We start from the raw sequence: 25,505 nt of genomic DNA on the forward strand, positions 1-25,505 counted from the left end.
GCAGCCAGGGAGGAAACTAGGAGTCTGCTGCCTTAGAGAAGGGCCTGAGCAACTGAAAATCTGGAAGCAGAAAAATCAATAAGCTCCTGGCAACTAAAAAGACCTGAGTGAAAGATCTTGAAAGAATCTATCTGTCATACCAAGAGATGCTGACCTCACCTCACTGCACTTCTCCTCTTCTTCACAGGGCCCTCCCAGTTCTGAGGACTCAGACTGTGATAGCACTGAACTGGACAACAACAGTGGCGAAGGCGTGCAGCCCCCAGCCTCCCTCCCTCCCTGAAAGCCACTCTCATTCCTGTACATAGAGAAATATTTATATAAATAATATATATGCGCCACATAATCAACAGAGAAAGATGGGGCTGTCCCAGCCTTAAGTCAGGCTCAAGGAGACTGACCCCTGACCAATTCACCTGATAAACTCTGGGGACACTGGCAGCTGTGGAAACGAAGGACAAGTACTGCCCTAGAGCTGTGGGGAAGGGCAAACCGGCCCCTTCTGACTTCACCCATTATGTTCAGCCAGCAGTCAGGCAAAAGAAAAGCCAGACTTGCCTCCTATGTTCTCTAGACTCTTTCCCCCAAATTAAGGGGAGCAGGAAAGGGAGCCACTTAGACTGCACTTTTTTTTGTTTTCCATTTACTGTTTACACATTTTGCACTTGGGAGGAGGGAGGCTAAGGCTGGGTCCTCCCCTCGGAGGTTTCTCAGGTGGCAATGTAACTAATTTCTTTGTCCCTCCATTTCTTTGCCCAAGCTCTGGCTTAGGGCCTAGGGGGAGGTTAGGAGATTGTGAAAGCATGTGATGGCTCAGGCTGAAGGACTGGGGTGTTGTGTAAGTCCCTGCTTTTATCCTGGTGCCTGATTGGGGTGGGGACTGTCATATTGTAACCCCTGTGAAAAACCTTGAAATATAACCACTCCATGCAGGCCCAGCTGTTGAGGGTTTTCTTGGTCAATGAAGGGGTAGCAATCACCGTTAAGAGCGAGCCTTGGGCTCCAGACATTATCTGAGGACTCTGGACCAGTTATTTCGTCCGTTTATGCTATTCTCACTAACTAAATGAACATCACTTAAAGCTCCAACATTCTAAAACTATACGCATAAATGGGAGCGGGTACATCTTTCTAAAGGATTTTAGTAGAAGGACAGATCTTAACACACCCACTTGTAATATTAAAAGATGCCTGTGAACAAAAAGTTATTTAAGACACTGAAGTTTTTAGCTTGAACGAGGGGACAGACATTCCCAGGAACCTGATCTGCAGTCACACACATCCAACTGCTTCCATGTGTATGCACGTGTGTCCTTCCCCCGCCTCCCCTCAATCAAGTACCTGCCCACTCTTTGCAAACGAGCCCTAAGAAAATGTAACCCCCTATCTTTAGGACCACGGGCACAGTCAGCTTGCTATAGCTATTAGGTCACTTTGCAATGCAGGTTCAAGGGAAAATCTGATCAAGGGCTAAAAAAGATGGAGTGGTAAAACAGAAGAAAATATCTTACTGGAATAAAGGCTTATATTCAAAACCCAAGCAGGGTCCTTGTCCTTTGAGGGATAAAAGGTGCAAAAATAACAGCAAGACAACAGGAATAAAACCCACATGAATCACTGTGGCATCCAGTTTCTATTCACAAAGAAAAAGCTCCAGTCCATCTTTTAATTTTTTTGAAAAATTCCTGACATTACAGAACTAAACTGAAATGTATTAATATTCCACTCTTACATTTCCATGACAAACAGAAAAAAAAATTTCATGAGCCAAAAAAAAAAAAAAAACAGGGAGAAGCTTATAAAACTAAATATGGATCTCAGCATTAACAGCTGAACAGAGAAAGGAATTAAAACGCTTTAATTAAAAAATCACGAGTGGATGATAAAGTGTGTAGAAACTGAAAATTTACAAACTATTTAAAACCTGGAATCGCTGACTGTTCAGAAACTACACAGATGGATCATGGGTGGTGGTGAACAGCAGAAAGGGATAATGGATGAATCTGCATTGTTCTAGCTGCTCCCCATGCCACCCGTCTCCGAGGAAAGCCTGTAACACAAAAATAAACAAGAACTCCAAGTTAGTTTTCTGAGCGGCCCGCTGCACCTCACCTCCAAACCTTTCAGCCTGGTTGGGGAAAGGTAAATGTAAATGTGTTGCAGTATCCAGGGAGATACATGAAGATTTCTGGGTTAAGCAGTACCCAGATCCTGCAACCCAAGCTTCCTGAGACACATCACCAAGGTAAACTGAAGAGCATGCTACCAACTGTGGGTGTCCTTCAAACTGTACTCTTAGGAATCTTTGTGGGAGACGTTAAAAACTTTCTGAAAATATGCCACACACTAAAGCCTCCTCTTTGAGGGTCACAATACCCAGAAGCAATGTTTCTTTACTGCCAAGGTTATTTTAACTCCTCCCAAGCTACTGATAGAACAGGAGTTAAGGAAACATTTATCTGAAAGTAGCCTCGTGATGCTAATACTGAGACAGCCCAAAAACACACAACCTTAGAACAGTCCTGGGTTTCTCTATCAATGTGAAGGCTATTATGTTAAGAGAGAATACAGTTTTAAATGCTGAGGGATGTTAAAAAGGGAGAAGCTATTAATAAATATGGGTCAAGAATCATACTCAACCTATAGTTTTTAGGCCTAGTTTTCAGGACTTAAAAAAGTGGAATCCAAAATAATTTGTTTCAACAACTCCCTAGCTCACTTGAGCAGCTCTTCAATCTGTGGTCTCCTATTAAGGCAAACTCTCCATCCAAACATACCTGGCTACCCTCCCCTTTCTGTTTCAAATAGATCACCTGAGGTCATGGAATCCAACTTTGGGCTCAGAAGGAAAGGTATTTAGGCACTCAGTCTGCTTCACTGGCATTAGGTAGCAAGACTTAACTTCTGTTTTGAATAAACTAAATGTGTAAGACTCAGTTTCAGTGCATAAATTTATTTCATAAAGATTTTAAATTGACTAGCATAACCTATTTGTGGTTATCTAGTCAAGACAGCATAAATGATACTTCCCCATCTGTACCTCTTCCACAACAATACAAAGCCAAAAAAGCTGGCCAGAAGGGGGAAATACCCCCAAAGGTCAGGAAATAGGTCCTTCAACAGTTGACTATATTCAATTTTAAGACATAAATGGTATTCCCACCTCGGCATAGGGAAGTTAGTTCTTAAAGGGCTTAGAATCTTGCCAATCTCAAAATGGGGTGATCAAGTGCCACGTAAGCAACAGGCCCTGAATCAAGGAGCCAGTGGGATCTGATAGTTCAAGAAAAGAGCTGCTGGAAAGCTTAGATACAGCATCTTTTTTAAAAAATTAAGTTCATGCAAGAAGGTGGTGACACACTAGCACCAAAAGCAACTGTTCAGAATTTACATACAACTTGAGCAGGGGCCGAGGGGGCGTGGGGTATAGAGGAAGCACGAAGGGAAAACCCAACCAGAAACATGATGTTAAGGATTCTAGGACAGAAGGACCACACGGGGGAACTGTAAGCTTTTAAAAAAAACTTAACACCAAGTACTTCCGGAGGCGGTGGTGGTAGTCAGCCCCTTAAAGACCTGGATTTCCTCCTAGCAATCCTTCTTTAGGAAGCACTCATTAGGAAAACAGGCCTTCTAAACAAAAACTAGATAAAATAAAAACCAAGTCTCTGGGGGGATGGTACCAGCAAGATTAAGTCCTAAGGGGAAGCTGGACCACATGATAAAGGAACAACTAATGAGAACACCCTATGTGGACAATGAGATCAAGTCTGCTCCCCTAGCTCTTCATGCAGACTTGGGACATAGAACACTAATTCACAGGCCCAATCTGGGTTTGAGGGCCCACAACACAATGAGGTATACTGCAATATTCATCAACAACTAGTGTTTCTCAACACTGTAAACCAAAAGGGATGTGGGAGAAGGTCATTGGGGAAAAAGATCTCTACACTGGTTCTCTAATGCCCCAGGAAGAGCACAGTACTTTCATTACCCTGGCAATATGCAGCCAGACTGAGCAGAAGACTCTCGAGGCCTCCTGCCATTACACTCAGAGCATTTCTACTCTTTCATGGAGAGAGAACTGTGGTCTTGGGCTAAGAAAAAGAATAAGCCTTTGGGGAGGTTAAATACACGTGAGTCAAAGTACAGTATAATTGTTAGTGCTGACTAGTCACTCACGTGAAATTCTAACTTAAATTCTCCTAGGGTCTCTTTTTCAATTTGATAAATGAGTGAATCCATAAGTTACAGTTGATCTTAAAAGTTCCTTCCAAATCTACGTCTTGAATTCTCTACTCATGACAGGGTTGCTGGGGAAACAGCGGGTAGGCAGGAAATAGAAGGGTAAAGGGACTTCGTTGGGTAATCAGGGTTGGTTTAGGATGACCGCACAGAATCCTGTCAAACTTTGGGCCATGTCACAGGTTGGTTATTCAAGATCTATACCCAATGTCACAGGAAGAAGTGTAACGCTAGTTCAGAGGAATGCAGATAGAAGCTGGCGAACTTTATTAGACTTTTCCCAACTTGTCTCCCCATTCTGGGTAAAGAAATAACTTCTTCGTATGTATGATCTGTGAAAGATCCCCTCACCAGAGGAAACAAGCCTGGGACAGACACCCTTGTTACCTGCTACTGTTGGCAAGGTATGGGATCTGAGAAGTCAGACAAACTGTTCTTCCCTAAAGAAGCTTCTTGCCAATTTTGGAAGAACTTCAGGATTTATCTGTCACAGGCCCATCTCCCTTTGTGGGGAATTATGGCAGAGGAGGACCACAAAATTAACCAGGGATACGAAATGGCCCATGTCAGTTTGATGGACTCCCTAGTTGAATAGCCACAGGTCACACACTCCCCCATCCCTTCACCCTTCACAGCACACGGTCAACTAAGGTTCTTACTGTGGCAACTTTATTACAGCTAGAAACACAAATCTGGCCAATAAGGCCTGCTGATAACTTAACCATTAAATAATTTTAAAAAAAAGGGTTAACGGAGAAGCTTTTTATTCATTAACACAGAGCCTAACACATTGTTATATTGCAAGGCAGAATAAAGCTACAAAAAAGTAACAGAATGAGAAAGAAGAGCAAGAACTGCAGCTCTAGATAAAGAATTCAACAAGTCAGACTCTGAAACAGCAGGCACTCAGCTGAAATGGCCTAAACCTAAACATCGTTACCATTGTCCCCACCCCCACCCTGTCATCCCCCAAAATAGTAAAAACGAAACGGTCACAAAGCTCACAATTGTTGGGTTCTCATCAATGTTAACAAAGGAAAACAAAACGAACCAAGAAATACTTGAGGGGGTGCCTCAAGATACCCAATCAGTAGGGGGAGAATCTCTGTTTCTCGGTTTTCAGTTTGTTAGTTACACATGGCACAGCAGAGGTGGTGGTGGTGGCAGCTGAAGCCCCGGTACCCTTAGCAGCAGACACAACATTTAGAGCCAGGAGAGGGATGGGTTTCATGCCAAGCAGACTGGAGACACAAGGGGCGGTCGGAAGAGGGTTGGGGAGGCTGGAGGGTGCGTCGGAGGTCCCCGCTGTGGCGAGCGAGGGGGTGGTGGTGGAGGAGGAAGAAGAAGAAGAAGGGGTGGAGGGTTGAGAGAGGTTGATGCTGAGGTGATCAGGGATCGTGACGGAGGCTGCCTGGGAGGAGGGTTTAGCGTTTTCTAAACTGTAACAGAGGAAAAAAGGAACAAAAAAAAGGGTGGGTGGAAGGGAAGACCACAAAAGGGAAAAAGTACAGGACAAAAACCGCTTCAGTTATCAGTAACTGCCTCTGGCTGCCAATTAGGAAGATCTAATACCAACTTGTGACAAGCTGTCTCTCTTTTAGTCTGTGTCCCACCCTCTAAAAATGTATACTTTGCCAAATTCCATTCCACAATGCTATTTAAAACTGCTACCATGAAGAAAAAACTGACAGACTGAGAAAAGAAATCACACAGAGCACACACTTCCCAGTATTTGACACACTGCTCCAACCCAGAAGTCAGAAAGGAATGATTTCAAGTAGAAAACGTGAGTACTCATCAATTTGCAAACAAGAAACAAATGTTTCACCCACCAATCACTTCAGAAGCTTCGGAAAGCTAATCCACAGAATTTTTTAAATTGTGTTTTTCCTGTAATTAATATTAAAGTTTGCTTCCATCCACAGCAAACTAACCTATACGCCAGGATGAAAAGGCAAGAGACCAAAGTAGGTCACTGACTAATTTCAAAGTGCACAGAATGTAACATTTTCAAAGAAAAATGCTGAGAACAGAAGTATAGATAAGAACCAGGGAAGCTGGATTTCTGGTGAGGGATGGTGGTAGGGTTGGAAAAAGCTCTTTGTTTTTGACGGACCATACTTCTAACATAGATCTTACAGAACTGGAAGAGAACAACTCAAGCACTGCCAAAAAATTCGTGTTTAAATAGTAAAAATACCACTTCCACTCCTAAAATAAGCTCCCAGTAACAGTAATGACCCACAGCTCCCAAATGCTTGCAAGCGTCCAATCCGGAACTGCAGGTATTTGCTCAAGTCTGTCTGGACAACCTACTCCACAAGCTTAACTCTTCAAGGGCAGGAAGGCTCCTCTTAAGACTCCACTTTATTTACCTAAGTCCAGGGACGGCTGCAAATCACAAAGAGAGGATAAAAAAAAAAAGGACTCAGATTGCCAGAACAGATAGAGCAGAAATGCTCTGAAATTCGTTACTGAAGCAGAGAAAGCTTTCTTGTCTAGTATTAATAAAAAAACCAGTTTGCTTTTTGCATTCAAACTGGGCCAAGATGAGAAAGTGAAGAGTAAGCTCTGTGCATGCACAGCCCTTGCTTTGGTGTTAAATGAAGCTTTAAAAAGTTTTGACCCAAATCCATAGCTTGGACAGTTTCATTAAATAGCATGATCCTGAATAGCTGGCTGTTCAATAAAGATGATCCCCCTAAAGAGTGATTAAATTAAATCAGAAAACTAAGGTGGAGAAGTTCTGCTTTCTTACTGTGTAGCCATCTACCTAATACAGGGATCAGGGAACCAGATTATATTTAAACGCTAACAATATTCAGGAAAGCCTACCCAAGCAGAAAAGTTTCCAGATTCCAAGAACCTGATTCTCACCACTTTTAACACCCCTCGTCCCCACACCCCAATCAGAATCAAGAAGACAAATCTCTGGCAAATAGCCTCTGTGCAAAGCTTACTACCATTTCACTCTGAACATTAAGAATCTGATGTGTTTGGCAGCTGAAGAAAGCAGATCTGGACACAGGAAAATCTTTTCTATATAAAACCTAGTAAATACCTCAAGGCATGAAAAGACTTAAGGCAAAAGTCAGAACCACTACTGGGGAATTGATAAATTCTTAACCAGGGGATAAAAGACCATGGAATAAATACAGCCAGTATAAGCATGACATCAACACAGACTTCAAACTTATGAGTTCCTTTCTCTTGCACAAGATTCAGGAAGTCATACAACTTTTATGCACAACAGAGACCAAATAGTCATGATAGAGGTAAATGACAACTAGAAAAATGTCTACATAAAAAGGATAACTGATCCCCTTGGGGAAATGAGCCGCTAACACTGGATTACAATGTTAGTAAGCAATTAAGAATGTGACTTAAGCACATACGCTGAGAAAGCAAGAAATACAAATGCCTTGCAGGATGCCCAGTGGACTGTGAATAGTCTACTACAATCATGTATGTATAACGTTAGCTAGGTTTGGATAAGGAAAACAAAACCTCAGAAAGTCATTAAGGGATGAGATGGTGGGGGGAAAAGAAAGAAAACACTAGGCATTTCTGAAACAGTCCAATACCTGTGCCTCCCCTTTCCCCGCAAGCTCTAACAATGCAATATGTTTGCGATTTGAGAAAAATGGATGTTCCCAGAATAAATAGTAATGAATGCCTCCAAGAAACCGTCCTGTCACATTACTTCATTATCCTTATTTAAATTAAGGATGCTTTGGAGCCTAAACCCAATCAGTGAAAGAATATTGGCCTATATGACATGTACAGCAAGAGACCCACATTTGGTTCTAAGTCAGTACGGGCCCTCTAGCCACAGCACTTTCCTACTAGTAAAGACAGGCTCTATCCTTTCCACTCCCCAAACCATCAAAAGTCAAATACAAGCATTCTCTTCCCCCACTCCCTCCCCCATGCACAACGTTCCAATCTGGTTACTTTTTCTGCTACACTAAGGATGGAAGCAGGGCTAGACTTAAAACTCTTTTGCCGTCTCCACCCATCCCCACTCCCACCCCAATCACCCACATTTAATAACACAGCATAGCTTTTCCCCAACACACACATTACTTGTGTTGGCATCAATAAGACAAAAGGTAGGGAACCCTTACCTGACATTGATTAGATATTGAGCCAGGCTAATGCTGGCAGCAGATCCAGTGATGGTAACCTGCCTATCAGTAGATCCTTCCACTGGGTTCGCAATTTTGATCTGCGCCCCAGACATCTGACGGATCTCATTGATTTTGGCGCCCTGACGCCCGATTATGCAGCCAATCAACTTAAGGGAGAAAAACAAGGCATACCAAATTAAGAGTTGCATGGCTAGGTCCGAGAATTCCACCCCAACCCTCCAGCCTTCTATAGCCTGGGTCCACAAACATGGCAATGGAAACAATTAACATCTGCATCCTGCACTCTACTCATACACTCCTGATCAAAAAACTGGACTTCTCAACTCGGACCCTATTCTGCCTGACCACTAAAGGTCCGAGCCAACTCCTAGAAGCATTAACTCACTTCCTCAAAGGACTTATTCCAAAGACAAAATAAAGCAGAACAAAGATGATGATCAACAGTTTATCACAACTAGTGGTAAAAGTATCCTCAGTTTGGGGCAACAAAGATGTTAAAACTCATCCTGCCAAGGTTACCACATTACCATGATGACAAGAACTCTGGTTAAATTCCTAATGTTTTTCCTTTGGAAAAAAGTAAAAAAAAATTGGTCTACATTTGCACTGTCCAATATTGTAGATAATGTGTGATTACTGAACACAAAGTGTGACTAGTAAGAATGAGAAACTGAATTTATTTTACTATTTTCAATTTAAACAGCCACATGTGATTAGTGACTACTATATTGGACAGCATAGATAAAACATCCAAGGACCACTGTTTTAAGGATAAGTCTTCAGATGCTACAAGCAAAGGCAAATGGGAATTTCTATGAGACAAAAAGGTTCTTTCTGCCTTATGATATCACAACACAATAGTTTTATCAATTTTCTCCATCAGTTTTTATTCAAGATTCTACATACTTTTAAAACTTTGGTATCTAAAACCCCCATTTCCTTTCCCTAGGCCTTAGGGTGGCATGGCATGCCGAAAAGACTTCTATTCTTTAAACCAATTCTCTCATTTTTCACCCCATGCACTCCAACTATAACTATACTTACATCATTTGGAATGGTGAGTTCATGAGAAGTAGTCTGAGCAGATGCATCCAAACCTGCTAAAAGACAGAAGAGAGCAAGAAAGTTCAATGCACAGCATACAAACCCCACTGATTCGCACATTAACCTAACAGAAGGAAACAAACTGGAAACCCAGCATTGGCTGTTGGGATTCATCACTAACTTAGAAGCCTCCAAGGCGGAAAGAGGGGAAGAGGGGTGTAGAAATAATGCTGGAAAGGTTCCTCTGTACACTCAGAAGAGCTGATTTCATGCCATTTCCTGCAAAGCCCAGTCTATTAAGGTGTAAGGGGATGGAAGCAAGGGGCAAGGCAGTGTGGTATCCTCAAACAGGACCAAAATCTAACCAAGTCCTTCTGCACTTCTCTTTTCTGCTTAGGATTTCCTGCCGTTGTATTCCAATTTTATCTCACGTGATGCTCACTAGCACCAGTGCCAATATCATGCCTGTTATTGGGTAGCAAGGATTTTTGGCACACATGCAGTTGCTTTAAATATACCTGTATCAGATTAACACCCCCCCCCACCCTAACCTACACATGAAGGTCAGAGAAACTGAAATGGTAGTCAGGTGAGGAAGTTCATTTCTCCACATTTACTCCCTGTCTTTTGCTCAATTGCTCAACAATTTGTTCTGATTTTTGTTTTCCAAAGAAAAAGAAAAAAAAACCCAATCAACAAACACCCATAACCTTCTATAATGCACTTGGACTGGACAAGGCCAGCTGGCTAACTCTCAAAGCTAGTCCTGCTCTCAGCTGTGGCTGCTAAACCTCAACATTTTTAGAAGGGGGTTGGCCAGATCCATCAAGGGACCCTCAGGGGCACCAGGCCCACCCCTTTGCTCTCTCAGCTCCCTTCTGCCATGTGCATGTTGCTGGTATGTCATGGGCAGGGAAACAAGACTCCCACCAGTTTATTAATATAACAGTAGAATACTACAGATTTTTTTTTTTAATCATTACCCCAATAGCCTTTCACCTCTGGAGAGCTGGATTCAATGCCTGTTAAGATACAAGTGAAAATGAGTTTGGTGGTCTCATCCTAACCCTATCGGACAAGTTATTCCTTATATAGAAAAAAAAGCCCAAAAAACAAAACAAAATAAAAACAAAACAAAAAACACTACACAATTTGGCACAAATGGATTGTCTCTACCCAGGTCTGTGAATTAGCTGGTGGAGAGAAAGGGGGTGCCAATCAGATCAAAGAGGCAGCAGTGAGGATGGGTTAGAAAAAATATCAGTCTACCCTTTGCCTGATAAGCATCCCCAGACCTCACCCCACAACCTTCCAGGGCCTTTTTTTCTTTTAGAATAACTCACCCCAAATGAAAACCAAGTTAATAAACACATTACCTCCTTCGCTTTAGCCATAGAAGACAGGCAAGTTTAAACCAGCAGGCTGCTGGGTAACGAAGTTTGTTTTAAACAGATGTCAAACTGAGACCTTGGGGCTGGCCTCTGTCTTGCACTACACCTTACAGAAATAAACACTGAGGTATCCATACCACTGAATCCGGTGTTGCCATGCGTCATGGGAAAATGAGACTGTTGCATTGCCAACTGGTGGAGCTTGGTCAACTACAGGGAGGAAACAGGAGAGACTGGCATTAGAAGAGTAAGAGAGCCAGGGCTCAGTACACTCAAATGTGAAAATGCAGAGCTCCTGATCCCCAAAGTTGACTCGACTACTCAAACTACAACAGAGGGTAAGGATAGGGCTTATACCACAATCCTGGGGTTGGGGAGAATATGATGGTAAGGGTTAGAAATATAAAGGGTATCAGTACAAGAGAATGAATGCATTTTGGGTGTGTGAACAGAAAAGCAGCAGCACCTGCCCGACAACCATCCCCGTGTGGGCTATTTAATGAAGGTGTTTGCAGCCATTGCAACAGTTGCCCCAGGGACAAGCACAGACAGGCTAGGTAAACAAACTGTGCAGTGGTGCTAGGGAAAACACACCATGCAGGGTTCTGTCAGTACTGGGAGGAGGGAAGGAGATAAGGGGGCAGGGAGACTGCAAGGAGGAGAGAAATTAAGACAAAACCAAACTGGGTTTAGCCCCTCCCCGCGACCACTGACTTCTCCAGTTATTGTTCTTCATCTATATAAACTGTCCTGGCTGCTGAAAAACAATCCCTCTTCAAGTCTACTTCCCCTCCTGGGGCGGGGCCTACCACTAACCAAGAGCCAAACTCAACTTCCCAAGTCTAATGCTCAGCACCTGAAAAGGGTTAGTAAGGATAGAGGAAAAGTGCAAAAAGAAATGCCCTTAACAAAGTCTGAATACCAGCACTTTTAAATAGGAGTTTTTAGTGGCAAGGAAGATTTTAATGAGCTGAATCCCCAAATATTGAGGTTCCTATCCCTCCCTGTGTAAATCAGCCCCTTTCCCACACCTCCAGATGTTTTTCCAATTGTCACCTCAGAGAGTACCCAGGGGCAAACCCAACCTCCCACTCCCCCCATGGAAATTACTCATGCAGAGATGCACAGCGCACCGTCAATTTAAACTGTGCCCTGGGATAACAAATGACAGTATACCATGGAAGAGTTCTCTCTTACACACAGTGATCTGGAACACAGGGGTAAGCAGAATCTAATAATCTACCAGATTATAATTTCCAGGTATTAAATGACAAAAGGCAAACAAGGTGCTACTGTGCCCTGATCAAAGATTATTTCAGGGCTGAAACATGGGGTTTGCCTTGTGAGGAAAACCACCTAATACTGTAAATGTTTAAGACCCAACTCACTTCTGCCTATGTGGAAGAAAAGAGAGACAATTTTGGATGTGAGAGGGAGCTTTTCAAAACAAGAAGTGAAAACAAAACTTACATCTGGCTGTGGAATGGCATACTGTCCTTGAATGGTATAGGCCTACAAAAGGAGGAAAACAGTTCCTATTAAAAACCAATCACGGACAGCCACCCAGTGGGGGGGAAAAAGACATTTCAACTAGCCAGGAAGCCAGAGTTGAACTAGAGAATGGAGAGGCCAGGGATTGAGGCAGTAAACGGTATTTCACAAATACAGTCAGACCCGAGTTGGCCTTCTTTGAACCCTAAATACGATGACTTATTCCGGTAAGCTTATAAAGGGAGCCATGTTCCCTGTAATCAAAGGTAAAATATCCATCTGTTTCTTAATGAAAACGTGGGAAGTGTGACTAAGCAATGCCTTGACTGACTAAGCCCCCTTTTTTCTCCTTATGTACAAAATAGTCTAGGAGGAAAACAGTCTCTTCCCTCAACCACCCCAACCCTTCTACCAGTCACGGTGACGTGAATGATTTCTATCTTTAAAAACCTCCATGGCATGTTTTTGAAACACTTCCCTTTCCCTATCTTATTTTTCTCTACATCTCCCTATAAAGATCTTAAGTGCTCTGGAAACTGGCTGAGTCCCTAACACTAGGGAGCCGACCACAGGAACGCAAAAAAATATATAAACAAATCACTGTGTTCTAAGTCCTGCCTACTCCCACCTCCCCTCCATAAAAGGCACTTGCAGCTCCCACTACGCCCTCCTCCCCCCACACCATAACCTCCCAAAAAGGGAGCTGGGTCTTCAGGGCAATGGGGTGGGGGACAAGGAGGAACAGGAAGAGAGGGAAGGAAGGAGTGGCTGGTTAACAGGATGTGAAGCTTCTCACATCACAGTGGCCAGTACCCCAAATGTGCTCCCAGGTTGGGGAGGGAAGGTGAAAATGGGGTAGGAGGAATGGGAGACAGGGAAGAGGGGTTGAACCAAAAAAAAAAAAAAAAAAAAAAGTTGCTGTTACCATCTGGTGGGCTACGCGGCCTGTGTGAAATGAGGTGGGGGGGGTCAGTCCAGGTCCCCGTGGACAGGTGGTGTCCACAGCACAAAAATCACCAGCGCCACTGGCCCCCCGCGTGTTGGCAGTCTCGGCTGAGGCGGAAGGATTGAGTGAGCCTTGGAGACTGAACATCCCCTCTCACCTCTAGAGGTGGTCCCTCCAGGTCAGGGTTGAGGCACATGGACGGGGTGGTGTGGGGAAAGCTCGCACTGTCGCTGCCTGTGCTGTACCTGTCCTGTGGATAAATAGAGGATTTCAGTCTCCAGGGCTGTCAATCCGGCACCTTGTCACCAGCATGAAATTCACACCAAAAAAGTTGTTTAATTTTTTCTTTTCCTTTAAAAAGGAGCTCACAACACAATTTGAAACGAGCTGCAATCAGTGAATTAAAAAAAAAAGTTACCTAGTGGCAGATTTCACACTGCACAATTGGGCTATTTTCATTAAGAATGAAGGGGAGGGGCAACAGAGCCGATGCCAGCTCCAAGTCAGTGTGGGATTAAATTGAACCCCTATAGGGCCCACTTTGTCATAAAGGAACAAAAGACACAGGTCCATCTGTGGACACTGCATAAACAGGTCCATTTAAAAAGGCCCATGAGAATAATCCATGACAGGGCCACTCATGGAAGAAGCTGCAAGCTTTTAGAGGGTGGTCAACTGAATAAAGGGGGGGGAGGGAGGGAGGGAAGGAAAGCAAAGAGGTAAGAAGGGGGAGGTGGGGAGGAGAGGGAAGGAAAGGGAAATGAAGGAAGAATTGTAAATAGAGAGGATTGCTGCTCTCTATTAGAGAGCCCACAGCATGGGACTCTTTAAAATCCCAAATGGGAGTGGAAGAATCCAGAAGAGCAGGAACATGGAGTTCCTGGGGAGAAGGGAAAACTGCTCAAGCTAAACCTCCTTCCTACACTGACTCGGCCTTTGCTTATACTACCTATCCAGACTGAGAGCCCTTTTACCAAACCAGTTTGTACAAGGCTAGTACTAAAAGAAGGTACCAACTAACTGTCTCAAGGTAACATCATGATGTGATTAACTTCTTCTGAAAGCTCCCAGAACTACATGACAAACTAAGTACCCAAATACTTGTTCAGTTTTCTGCCAACTCAACAGAATGTGAATGAGGTGGACTACAAGTTTCTGCTTCCCCAGTTCAATACAAGATGTAATTAGTTGGATAATTGTGCTTCTAACAGGCCAGCCCCACGTGGGAAAAGGCATTTTGAGCAATGAACTTACTTAGGCAGCTACCAAAATGAAAATCACTATTTCAACCTAAACCCCAATATTTTAAAAACTGACCTACCTACTCCTCAAATAGTAATCAACAAAGCATAAAACTACCATGGTGCTGAACAGTGCTCTTGTCATAAAAATCTAACTTCAGAACAAACCACATGCCAAGGACCAAGAGTTTACGTGGGTGAAGGAGTAGAGGCCAAGGGAGTGCTTTGGTGTTCTTATTCTCACACCAAAGGTCAGCACCACAGCCCAACATGCTCTCCCCCCTTCTATTCTTACACACTGAACCCTTACCCCAGCTGATTTCAGTTATGCCATGTGTGTTCAAACCAGTGTTTATGAGGTTAAGAGCCTAGGGGACAACACACTGGAGTTTGGGAGTGAAGGGGTAGGAATAGGGGAGGTGAGGTGGGGGGAAGGGGAAGTTTGTAGGACACTCAAGTTCAGGACCCTCCCCCCAATTTTGAGACCACCATCCAGAATCTCGTTGAGAGGTCCAACTGTTTGCAACCTTTACTCAGACCTCTAAAGAACAACCCACACAAAAAAAGTGTGGATGGTGTGGGGGTAGGCAGAGTAGTGACACCAAGGAAATTTAACCCTTTCTTCTAACCCAACCCACCTTAAATTACCAAGTAAATTACCTCTTCCGAGTGCCTACAAAACTCCCATTGTCTGCTAAAAATTAAATGAGGGCTTCGCATTCATAGCTTTCTCCAGTACAAAAAATAAATAAAACTAAAAGCAGGTCAAACTATGGCCAGAGTACAGGTTTCAGCAAGCATGCAGAGTGGCCTGGTGTGCTGCTGGCAAACTTGACATTTCAAATATAATCCTTGTTCATTCTAGCCCATCAAGAAGAATTTTCTTACCTGACCACCTGCAAAGATGACTGGAGAACTGGACGGCTTGGGCCGGTACGGGATGGTCACGCCCTTCGGGGGGGACTGGGAGAGAGTCAGAGGGGAAAAAAACAAAAAGAGATAAGGTTTCAAAGCTGCTTCAGCTGTGTGGCTTAAGCTCACACAGGTCAGTTAAATTAAAAACTGTTATTATTTGCACCCCCTCACCTACCAACGTTGTCTCTGGCTAGATCTAACCTCAAATCATCTGCAGTTATTTGCCTTTAAAGCAGTAAGACGGTCCGTGGATTACCCAACTCACACTAATTCTCATCAAGGCAGATACCCCTGTAATAATTTAGGCATTATTTCCATGTTTTTAAATAAATCTAACGAACATGAAAACCTGTGTGTACAAACGTACATTTTAGCTGGTAATTTTTTAGGATCTTAACATTTTGGCCTGAATAGGAAATAAAGCCAAAATAGGGACTAAAGTACCCAAATGGTATATCTAGGATGGTAGAGACACTGTCCATAAATAGCTCAAAGGCTCAATCTTTTTCAGAACTCTACTCGAAAATTCTACTTTCCTTTCACATCAATATGGAACCAACTCCATACGACAATTCTAAAAAGGTTAACTTCCCTTGATTTTGCTATTCTTGTTTTAATTGAATAGCATATACCAGGACCTAATAAGTCATTTTCAGAAAGAGCATTATGAACACATTTTTTTCTATGTAACTATCATTTCGAATACAATCCTGCCTCAAAACACAGAAATTAAAGAATGTGTCAAAGTTGCATGTAGCCAAAACGCTGTAATCCTAAAGGCAATTTAACTTAGCTTCTCAGGAAGCCAGATACATCTTTTGTCCACTCAGCCCAAGTAGTGAATCTTCCCCTAACGACCCTGCTAGAATTGCTAGAAACCAAAAGAGCACTGCTACTTAGCAGTTTCTATTTTTGTTCAGACTTAAGAAAAGTCAAAGCTGGGGGAAGGAAATATGAACTCAGGGAACCTCTTCCCCACCCCCACTGGAGGCTTCTAACAGCTTCACCTAATTCTAGTCTTACTAAATATAGATCAGTCTGTCTCCCTAGAATCACCCTCCCCCCATTCTCAGCATGAGCCTGAGGGCTTACCTCCAACATGACCACGCAGATCTGTTTCACACACTCAATGATGGATTGCGGAATGCCAGCAATAGTGATGGCCCGCTCAGTTGAGTTGGGGAGCATATCCCCTGCCACCTGGACCTGAGCCCCTGTACTCTTTGGGGTGAAAAGAAATTTAAAAATCAGAGAAAAACAGTTCATACTCTTCCAATTCCTCCCAATAGCAATTTTAGAGTCTAAAGCTCAGCAGACACTTATCCCATCTTCTTTCTCACCCTTTTTATCCTCCCTTCCCACTCTTCCTCTATTCCAGATAGGACTGTTTAATCACAGTTATAAATAAATTAGCCTCTGAAAGCCAAAAATAAGCCTGAATAACAGCCTAAATTTAACTTGCTCTCAAGAAAAAAGGTCCTTCTAGACAGTTTCCTCTCAGCTAATGATACCTTTGTGGGCCATCAAACAAAATCCCCACAAATATCACCCACCTTTCATTCTCTTATTGAATAAATATTTATATCAAGCCCATTCTGTGTGCTAGGTATCATTCCAGGAATACATCACTTGGGATGGTTCAAATGGAATACATCAATGAACAAAATCAAATTCCCTGCTCTCAAGGCACATACAATAGGATCCCAAAAAGTCCAACTAGCTTTTCTTTAGGTGCCATACAAATTTCATTCTAACAACCAACTCAGTAACTCCTAGAAACAATTAAAAGCTTCCGTAATTCAATGTAACTTGCACAATTTAAAAAGGAGCAGGATTATAAGCATATCCCACTAGGTATTTTCTACTGTTATATCAAACTGTAATCTCTTTAGACATGAAAAATAATTATGTACCCTCACGGAAAAGTAGCCAAATTAATTTAAAAAATGGAAACAAGTCATACGCAATGTTTAGAAATTCTGGTTAACTTTTTCAAGGTCTGACTTACTGCTGTTAAAATACATGAATTGTTATATAAATGTGTGTGTGTGTGTGTGTGTGTGTATCTCTATGTCTCAACTCTACAATACTTTTCCTTCCTAATACAATCAAATTGTTATCTTCCAGGACTGTTTATTTATTAAAAATCTTCATCTCAACAAATGCTAACTTTTCCTAGCCACACTAAGAGCTAACAGAGGAAGTCACATTTAGAATAATTAACATTCCAAAAGAGAACACAAAAGTTACCAACCTCTCGTATTTCCTTGATCTTGCAACCACCTTTCCCAATGAGAGAGCCACACTGACTAGCAGGGACCACCAGCCTCAGGGTGACTGGGGGTCTACTGGCAGCTGTGCTATTGGTCATAGAGCTGCTGATGTCCTACAAAATGAAATCAGTCAGAACACCAGAATATACAAGTTTAAGCAGATCCCTGGAAAGCCATAACCGCCTTCAAAGAACCATTTACCCTCATAAGGGACACACATCATCCACCATCAGTAAAGGTTCAAATATTGCTCACCTCCCCAACAACTATTTCTAAAAACATAAAATCACCTACAAACTTTCTCAGAATTAGCTCTAAATATATTTTCCTTTATCCTGGGGAGAGTGTTACTGGTATGGAGAAAAGCAATTATTTGTTATGGAAATTAGAGAGGACTGAGCAAAGAAAAACAATATTGACATCAAAATTAAATCAAATATTAAGAGAAAGATGAAACAATGCAACCAGAAATTCAAGTAACCAATCCTGGGGGCCGGCCCTGTGGTGTAGTGGTTAAATTCATGCACTCTGCTTTAGTAGCCCATGGTTCGCAGGTTCAGATCCCAGGCGCGGACCTATATACCACTCATCAAGCCATGCTGAGGCAGCATCCCACATAAAAAATAGAGGAAGACTGGCACGGATGTTAAATCAGGACCAATCTCCTCACCAAAAAAAAAAGAAAGAAAAGATAAACGCCCCCCCCCCCCCCCCAAAAAACAAATAACGAATTCTGTCCTTTTAGAAAGCTAAAAAGACTAAGTAGTGTACTTCTATATATCACTGTTTTCACTTCTTGGTAATATCACCATTGTATAGACAAAGAAAGTGGGGCCAAGCACTTGCCCCAATCACATCTAAAAAGCTGTAGATTTGAAATTAAAAGACTATGGCTCCAAAGCCCATACTCTTTCCCATGATATGCTGCATCTAAAAATTCCTGGTTTTCACCTAGTTAAATTTAGCCTTCTGAAGATTAAGTGGTTTAAACATCACTTGTCAGCCTAATCTCTGTGTAGTAGCTAGACCTAGGAAGTGCTTAAACACAAGCCCCTAAAGTCAAGGACATGTTTATCCAAATGACAAAGTATGAATAGTAGATTTTCTGAATGTTTTTTAAGCCACAAACTCTGGATTAGCAGGGTCTTGCAGGTCAAAGTTAACATTTCTGATCTTGGCAAGGATAAGATCTCAGGCACCATTAAGTACCCAACCACCAACCAAGCAGCAGCCAGAAGCCCTGCTCTGCCTGCAGTGTCAATTGCACTGATTAGCAGCATTACCGCAGGACAGGGAGGAGGCTGAAGACCTAGAGTGATGGATGTTCAGCGCCTGAAGGCTGAGGTAGCATGGTTAATTAAATAAAAAAAAACTTTCTTCTGCCAAAAACCCTGTTACTGATATTTTGCTTCTGATAACCTATAAAACACATTCCCTCCCTCCAATTAGAGCTCTGACACAAAGTTATCAGACTGATTTTTTAAAAAAATCTAACTGCATCCAGGGTTGGAAGATACCTGTATTTATGGAGTATATTACTGTTCTGCAGAGCCCCTAACAAAAAGCATTTTAATTTAGTTCACTCAATTATGAATTGTGGGACTTAAAGTTTACCGACACAGTGGTGGAATACCTTCAAAGCTGTTGGTCAAAACATAAAAAAAAGATGCTGGTTTTTAACACAAGCTTTTTGCACTGAATCCCTAGTAGTAGTCAAATTATGTTTCAATGATTCAAGTGATTTACTTTTTAACTACAAATTGTTAAATTTTAGGGATGCTGAAGGAGAGCAAAACACCTATTTATAGCTTTTACGATCCAGTCTGTCCTTGAATTTAAAAAGTCCTTAGAGGGGCTGGCCCAGTGGCATAGTGGTTAAGTTCACATGCTCCACTTGAGCGGCCAGGGTTCGTGGGTTTGGATCCCAGATGCAGACCTACACCACTCATCAAGCAATGCTGTGGAGGCATCCCACATACAAAATAGAGGAAAGACTGGCACAGACATTAGCTCAGGGCCAATCTCCCTGAAGCAGAAAGAGGAAAATTGGCAACAGATGTATTCCCAGAGCCAACCTTCCTCAACGCTGCCCCCCCATCCCAAAAGAGCAAAGAAAAACCCTTAGAAAATCACTAAGCTATCCAGAAGCACTTAAAAGAGAAGAATGAGGGAGGGGGAGCAACAAACCTCTTCCAGTTTGTCAATGATCATAGCAAAGGCTTTGAAGATGGCATTAGTGGGTCCAGCCAAAGTAATAATTCTCTCAGGACAATTCCCTTCTGAGATGTTGATACGTGCACCACTCTGGATAAGAAACAGAGCCAAAAGAAATTAGACAAAAAGATCTAAGCACATATATAATATATAGCCTCTCCTAAATAAGGGCAGGGAGCTGCCTAAACATACAATCGTGACACAAGAGAATGTCATCATTTCAAACACTGCTCATTTGTCCTCAAACAGAGATTAGAGAAGCCGCCTTAAGTTTTCAACGAATTGAGACTTGCTAAAACCGTATGTCCCAGTATACTATTTGCCACTACAAATAACCAAGCCAGAAAAATACCAGCTTCTGTTTAGACCTACTCCCTTCAAATGTCTCTAAATTTGACAGAAATTTTGCTTTTGTTTTCAAGGTTTTTAACTTTACAAGGTATGGCCCCTAACCCTCACCATATAACTCACCTCCTCGCGCATCTTCTTAACCGATTCTCCTTTCTGTAAGAGGAAAAGTCGAGAGTGAGCTCCAATTGCTATTTCAACTCACACTGACTAAACAGTAATTAAAGTTGAAGTGAAACTGTCTTACCTTTCCGATGATACTGCCAACTTCCTGCAATGGAGAAAACTAGCATCAAATAAGAGGAAACTCCAAGTGTTCGTTATTATAAGAAAGAATTTTTAATTGTCCAAAGCCATGGAAAAACTAAGATTTATTGGGAAGGGGAGTGGGCAAGTTTATTCTTCTCTTTGCTCATAATGTAAGCGAAGCTATCAGAGAATTTTGAAGGAATACCGATAAGGAGTCATTAAACACTATCTTTGTGTTTAATATAATTTTTTTTCAATATCAAACATATCAACACCCTTAAATTTTCCCAAATCTGTGTGGGCAAGGGAACTCTACTTATCATGAGCTAAGCAATCTCCCTGAGAAAAATCTTACCAACCAGGTAAGATATAGTCTTTGGCTCTAGCCTCTAGTTAACCTTTCCTGCTCAGTGGAGCTTCCTAGTAAAGTCTGTCCATTTTCCCACTACTCTCATCTACACCACAAGAGAACAGTGCTAAAGCCAGACACCCCACAGTGTTAATCTGATGAGCGCCAGGATGCATGCCCTCTCTTCCTGGTCCCTCCCCTAGCAGTTACTATGACCCAATTTCCCAAGCTGGTGCATACCTTTCCATGCATAAGTAGCCGGATGGTGAGAGTGACATTTAATCCACCTTCAATCACACCGGTGTCCATGTCGAGCAGTGTTCTGGGGAGCTGGACTTTGAGTGGTCAAGTCTTTGGTCACTGGTGGGGGTGAAAGCCAAAAACTGAAATGCAAACAAGACCAAAATAAGAGGAGGAAATTAGTAAGAGAAATATTTCCCAAAGTTATCTTCACCATTTCAAGGTTTTCTGACTGACTCTTTTCCTTGACGCTGGCAGGCTTGTATACATGCAGCACAACAGCATTAACGACAACCATTGCATTAATGGCAACCATTAACAGCTCAGGTTCTGTTACACAGTATGAAAGGCGCCTTTCCAGGCTGCTCTCATTAATGGTAGGGTTTCCGCTGACTCTCAGGATGAGGAAGATTCCTTCAATTGGCAGTGGTTTTAGGGGAAGTGATGAACATGCACCAGTTGTCCTTCAGCAAAATAAGCTTCAACAGGGTACAGAAACACCTGGAAATCATGAGGGCAAACCTCAAACCAACAACAATGAAGGCAAAGACCTTTTGCTTCTGTTAGGTAGCAGCTCAGGATGAAAGCTAGAGAGGACACGTGAATTTTCTCACTGGTAGCAATTGCTAGGTAAAGAAATTGAGATGTACCTCCCGTTACAATTTCAAATGTTGACAGGCGACACCAAATAATTTTTAAAAGATTAAATCAACAACCTCACTGAAAACGGCATCATCCAAAAGGCTTTCCATGCAGGCTGGGGTTCCATAGTCCCCTTTCAGAAATGACTCAATACAGTTAAGTACACCCTGAATTTTCTCCCATCCCTTCTCCCAACCCAATTTGATAGTTCCTCAGATTTGAAAATTTTCCTTGCTTCTGGGTCTTAAGCTTTGTTACCTCTCAGTCTTTATTCAAGTCTATTAAGTCTTCAATTTTCCTCCCAAGAAAACAACCAAAATAAAATGTAATGCTAAAAACTTATTGTGTAGTTGTTTTAAGCAAGAACAGTAATGAGCCTTTTCTACCAAGGAGACCCTTTCCCCAACTTATCCTCCGAAACAACGTTTCAACGTTTCAACATTTTTGCTTTAGAATAATTGATCATGTGCAAAAATAGAATTTGCTTTTGGATTTACCTTTGCCTACAATATCTCCTTAAGGATCTAAAAGAGTTAGCTTTAAAAAAGATCTCTCCAAAGTTGCTAAATTTCTCCAGAGACAATTTTAGCATCCATCCCTTCAAAACTCAACAGCCAAGATGTCTCTCCTACAGATAGTTTTCCCACTTCACAAAAAAAAGCCACCGTTTTAACTTTGCTCTAACATAAAGCCAATATCCTAAATGTTTAAAGTGTAAGTGGCTGCCAGACCTTTCTGTATATGGCAAGTTGCCCCATGGCTACCTCTAGAGTGTGATTATTTAAAAGATGGGCTTTGCATCCCCAAAGCACCCCATTCCCCCATTTTCACAATATAATTAATTGCTGGCAAAATCCCAGAATGCAACACTTTCCACTCACGGAAAAACAATAGTGCTTGGGGTGAGGGGGGGAGTAAAGTCTTAAGAATGATTTTTAATAAGATATGGTTAAAATTTGTCAGTTTAATTCCTTATCCCCACTCAAACGTAATAGGAAGCACCTTACAAATACCACAATAATGCAAGATCGAAAGGGCAGGAAAACTGAAAATCTACTTGAACCCATTTCTCGAGGTAAGGCACAAAGGTGCATCTCTAACTCCAAATCATACAAGAAATCTGTCATATTCCTCTCCTGACTAGGTCAACGTAAGTGTACCCAACCCCAGGAATCCAGCTGTTAATCCTGCAGTCCATTACCCCCTCTCCTATAAATAGCTCAGTCTGGGTCTATATCGGCAGGCATTTTGTAATTTCGAAATTCCTTACCCCGAGAGAACGTCCTGAATAACTCGGTAACTAGGAGCCCGTCTACCCTTTCTTTAACTCCGCAGCCCCCCTCCCTTCGGTCATCCAAGCATTTTCCACTTAGAAAATGCCCCCCCCCCCCCCCCCCCCCCCAGAAAAGGGGGGAAAAAAAAAAAAGGGTTCGGTGGGGGGGGGGCGCTGCGATCCAGGGGGAGGGGCCGGACTAGTAGCGCCTCCTCGTGTGGCTGCGCCAGCGCCTGACCCCCGCGGGGAGCCGCGCTCACCCGCCCGGCCAGCAAGCCGGCCATCGCCTCCCCCCACCCCCCTCAACCAACAAATCCACCGCCGCCCCCCCTTCCGCGCGCGCGCCCTCCTTGACTCCTGCGCAGCCGCCACCGGGAAAAGGCGGGGGGGAGGGGGGAGGCCTTGCGCGAGGCCTACTAGGCCGCGCCGGAGCCACGGCCTCGCGTGAATGGCCGGCCAGGCGGAGTGAGGGGGTAGGCGCTCACGCGGGACTACGCGAGGCCGGGGCTCGTGACGGGGACCGGAGCCCGCTACGAAAGATGGCAAGAGTGGAAAAACAGCTACAGTCGGGGGCGAAGGAAGAATTTTGAAGCTTACCTGCAGGCGCGAGGCGACTGAGGGGAAAAGGGGAGCGGGCGGGAAGGGGAAGGGCGGGAGGCCGGGGGCGGAACAATAGGGGCGGGCGGGAAGGCGAGGGGGGCCCCGCGGGCGGGCGGAGGAGGAAGGGGGGGGTGGAGGAGGAGGAGGAGGAAGGGGGAAAGAGACCCCGGGGCGGGTGGAGGGCGGCGGAGGGCGGGCGGGCGGGCGGAGGGCGGGCGGGCGGGAGAGGGCGCAGGCTGCGGCTGCTCCGGCTGCTGCCTCTGCTGGTCTGGGAGGGGGACGGGGCGGAGCGGCCCGCTTTCAACCCCGCGCACCCTCCGACCCCGGAAGCGCTAACCGCCCCGGGGGCCTGCGAGGCGAACGCGTCCTCCGAACTATCCCCACGCAATGCGGACGGCCTCCCAACAGCCTAGAGCGGCTCCACGGACATCGTCGGCACCAGCGAGACAACAGCTGGTAGCGGAGGGCGACGTCGATGATAGAGCGGCAGTATGGGGGGGCAGGGAGGAAACTAGTGGCCCCTAGCGGACTGGTTGGAAAGCCCAGGTGTAAGTGCGGAGAGAGTTGGCAGTCGCCACGGATAAAGGAGACAAGAGGAAAAAGGGATGGATGAGGAGAAAATGAGAAGAGATGGGAAAAACCAGTAGTCTGTAGTGATAATCAAAAAAAGAAAAAACTAACTTGCCACATTGGAGGTAACTTTTACACCAACTCCTTACTCTGAAAATTGGTAATTAAAAGGAAAGAATTAAGTATTTACCCTATCTTTTTAGGAAGAACTGTAGTCCATTCATAGTCGATAAGGGAAAACTCTTTTTTTAAAAGAGTTCTATCTAATAAATGTAGAAGAAATGAAAGAGTTAGTTAGAAAATCACCGCTCATTCTGCATCCCAAAATGAAATAATTGGTTCAGGCAAGCGTCATCAATCATCAAACCTTTAAGTGAAAGGTTGTTAGGGAACAGGATATTATCATGGTGCCAAATATCACCACACAGATTATTTGCAAGTCGCAAAGAAAAAACCGATAACTTAAAATGGAGAGATCTGATAGTCACTCCCTTACCCAAGTGATCAAATTTTGCAACACTAATAGTAGGACAATTTTGACATTATGTGGTCCTTGATGAGACATGTTAGGAAGTACATAGCATCATCTATTAAATGTTCTTGTCGAAAGTGTTTAATCTTAATCTAATCAAGCCTTTAGACCTAATTTGCAATTTACAGGAAATTTATTAAGGATAAAGGAACAAGTTAAACACATCACACTACAAGGAGATAATCAGCAAATCCAGAATGTGGGACATTCCACAAGACGACTAGCCTGGTCTCTTCAAAAAGGCAATGTAAGAGAAAAGAAGGAAGAGTAGGGGGAGGATAAGGAGAAGAAGAAATTTAAAAGGCAACAACAATCAAATGTAATGTGTGGATCTTGTTTGGATCTTGGTTTTAAAAAACATAGCCATATAAGACATATTGGGGACAACCGAGGAAATTCAAACATGAACTGAATATTAGCTAATATTAGGAAGTATTGTTAATTTTCTTAAGTGTGATAATGGAATTGTGCTTATTTAGGAGAAATGCTGTTTAAGAGGTACAAGATGAAATATTTAAGGGTGAAGGGTCATGATGTGTGCAACAGACTTTCATATGGGTATATCAATAAAGCGAATATGGTAAAATGTGAACAATTTTTGAGTTAGGTGGTAGGTTTATGGGTAATGATTGTACTGTTCTTTAAACTTCTTAGAAATAATTTTCATGATAAAAATTGGAAAAAATATGATGTGGAATGGAACAAGATCGGCAGAACATTGATAACTACTGAAGCTAGGTGATGGGAATATAGGAGTTCATTAATCTGCTTTCTCTACTTTTGTGTATATC

At 43.1% G+C, this 25,505-nt stretch overlaps 2 protein-coding genes across 26 annotated transcripts in view; one reads left to right on the plus strand and one right to left on the minus strand.

Moving 5' to 3' along the window:
- MAP3K12 (mitogen-activated protein kinase kinase kinase 12) overlaps positions 1-1,922 on the plus strand; it is a 16,961-nt gene extending 15,039 nt beyond the window's left edge. For both annotated transcript variants that reach the window (XM_046659176.1, XM_046659187.1), the window contains one exon: positions 188-1,922. In XM_046659176.1, coding sequence (XP_046515132.1) covers positions 188-283 — 96 coding nt within the window. In that variant the 3' untranslated portion in view covers positions 284-1,922. The remainder of the gene's footprint in view (positions 1-187) is intronic.
- PCBP2 (poly(rC) binding protein 2) lies at positions 1,653-23,765 on the minus strand. 24 transcript variants are annotated; one of them, XM_046659344.1, is made up of 15 exons: positions 23,610-23,764; positions 21,098-21,240; positions 20,507-20,530; positions 20,383-20,415; positions 19,885-20,001; positions 17,679-17,810; positions 16,517-16,645; positions 15,398-15,472; positions 13,426-13,518; positions 12,302-12,343; positions 10,969-11,041; positions 10,424-10,462; positions 9,441-9,493; positions 8,373-8,542; positions 1,653-2,050 (listed from the first exon to the last, which is right to left on the minus strand). In XM_046659344.1, the coding sequence occupies exons 2-15, from the start codon at positions 21,164-21,166 to the stop codon at positions 2,014-2,016; spliced, it is 1,086 nt and encodes a 361-aa protein (XP_046515300.1). In that variant the 5' UTR covers positions 21,167-21,240; positions 23,610-23,764; the 3' UTR covers positions 1,653-2,013. The 24 variants fall into 24 exon arrangements, with proteins under 24 accessions (XP_046515300.1, XP_046515294.1, XP_046515285.1 ...); XM_046659338.1 differs by having other exon boundaries at positions 9,441-9,496; XM_046659329.1 differs by having other exon boundaries at positions 15,398-15,484.
- Positions 23,766-25,505: the final 1,740 nt, after the last annotated feature.

The sequence above is a fragment of the Equus quagga genome, chromosome 1 (assembly GCF_021613505.1).
Source record: "Equus quagga isolate Etosha38 chromosome 1, UCLA_HA_Equagga_1.0, whole genome shotgun sequence".
NCBI lineage: Eukaryota > Metazoa > Chordata > Mammalia > Perissodactyla > Equidae > Equus > Equus quagga.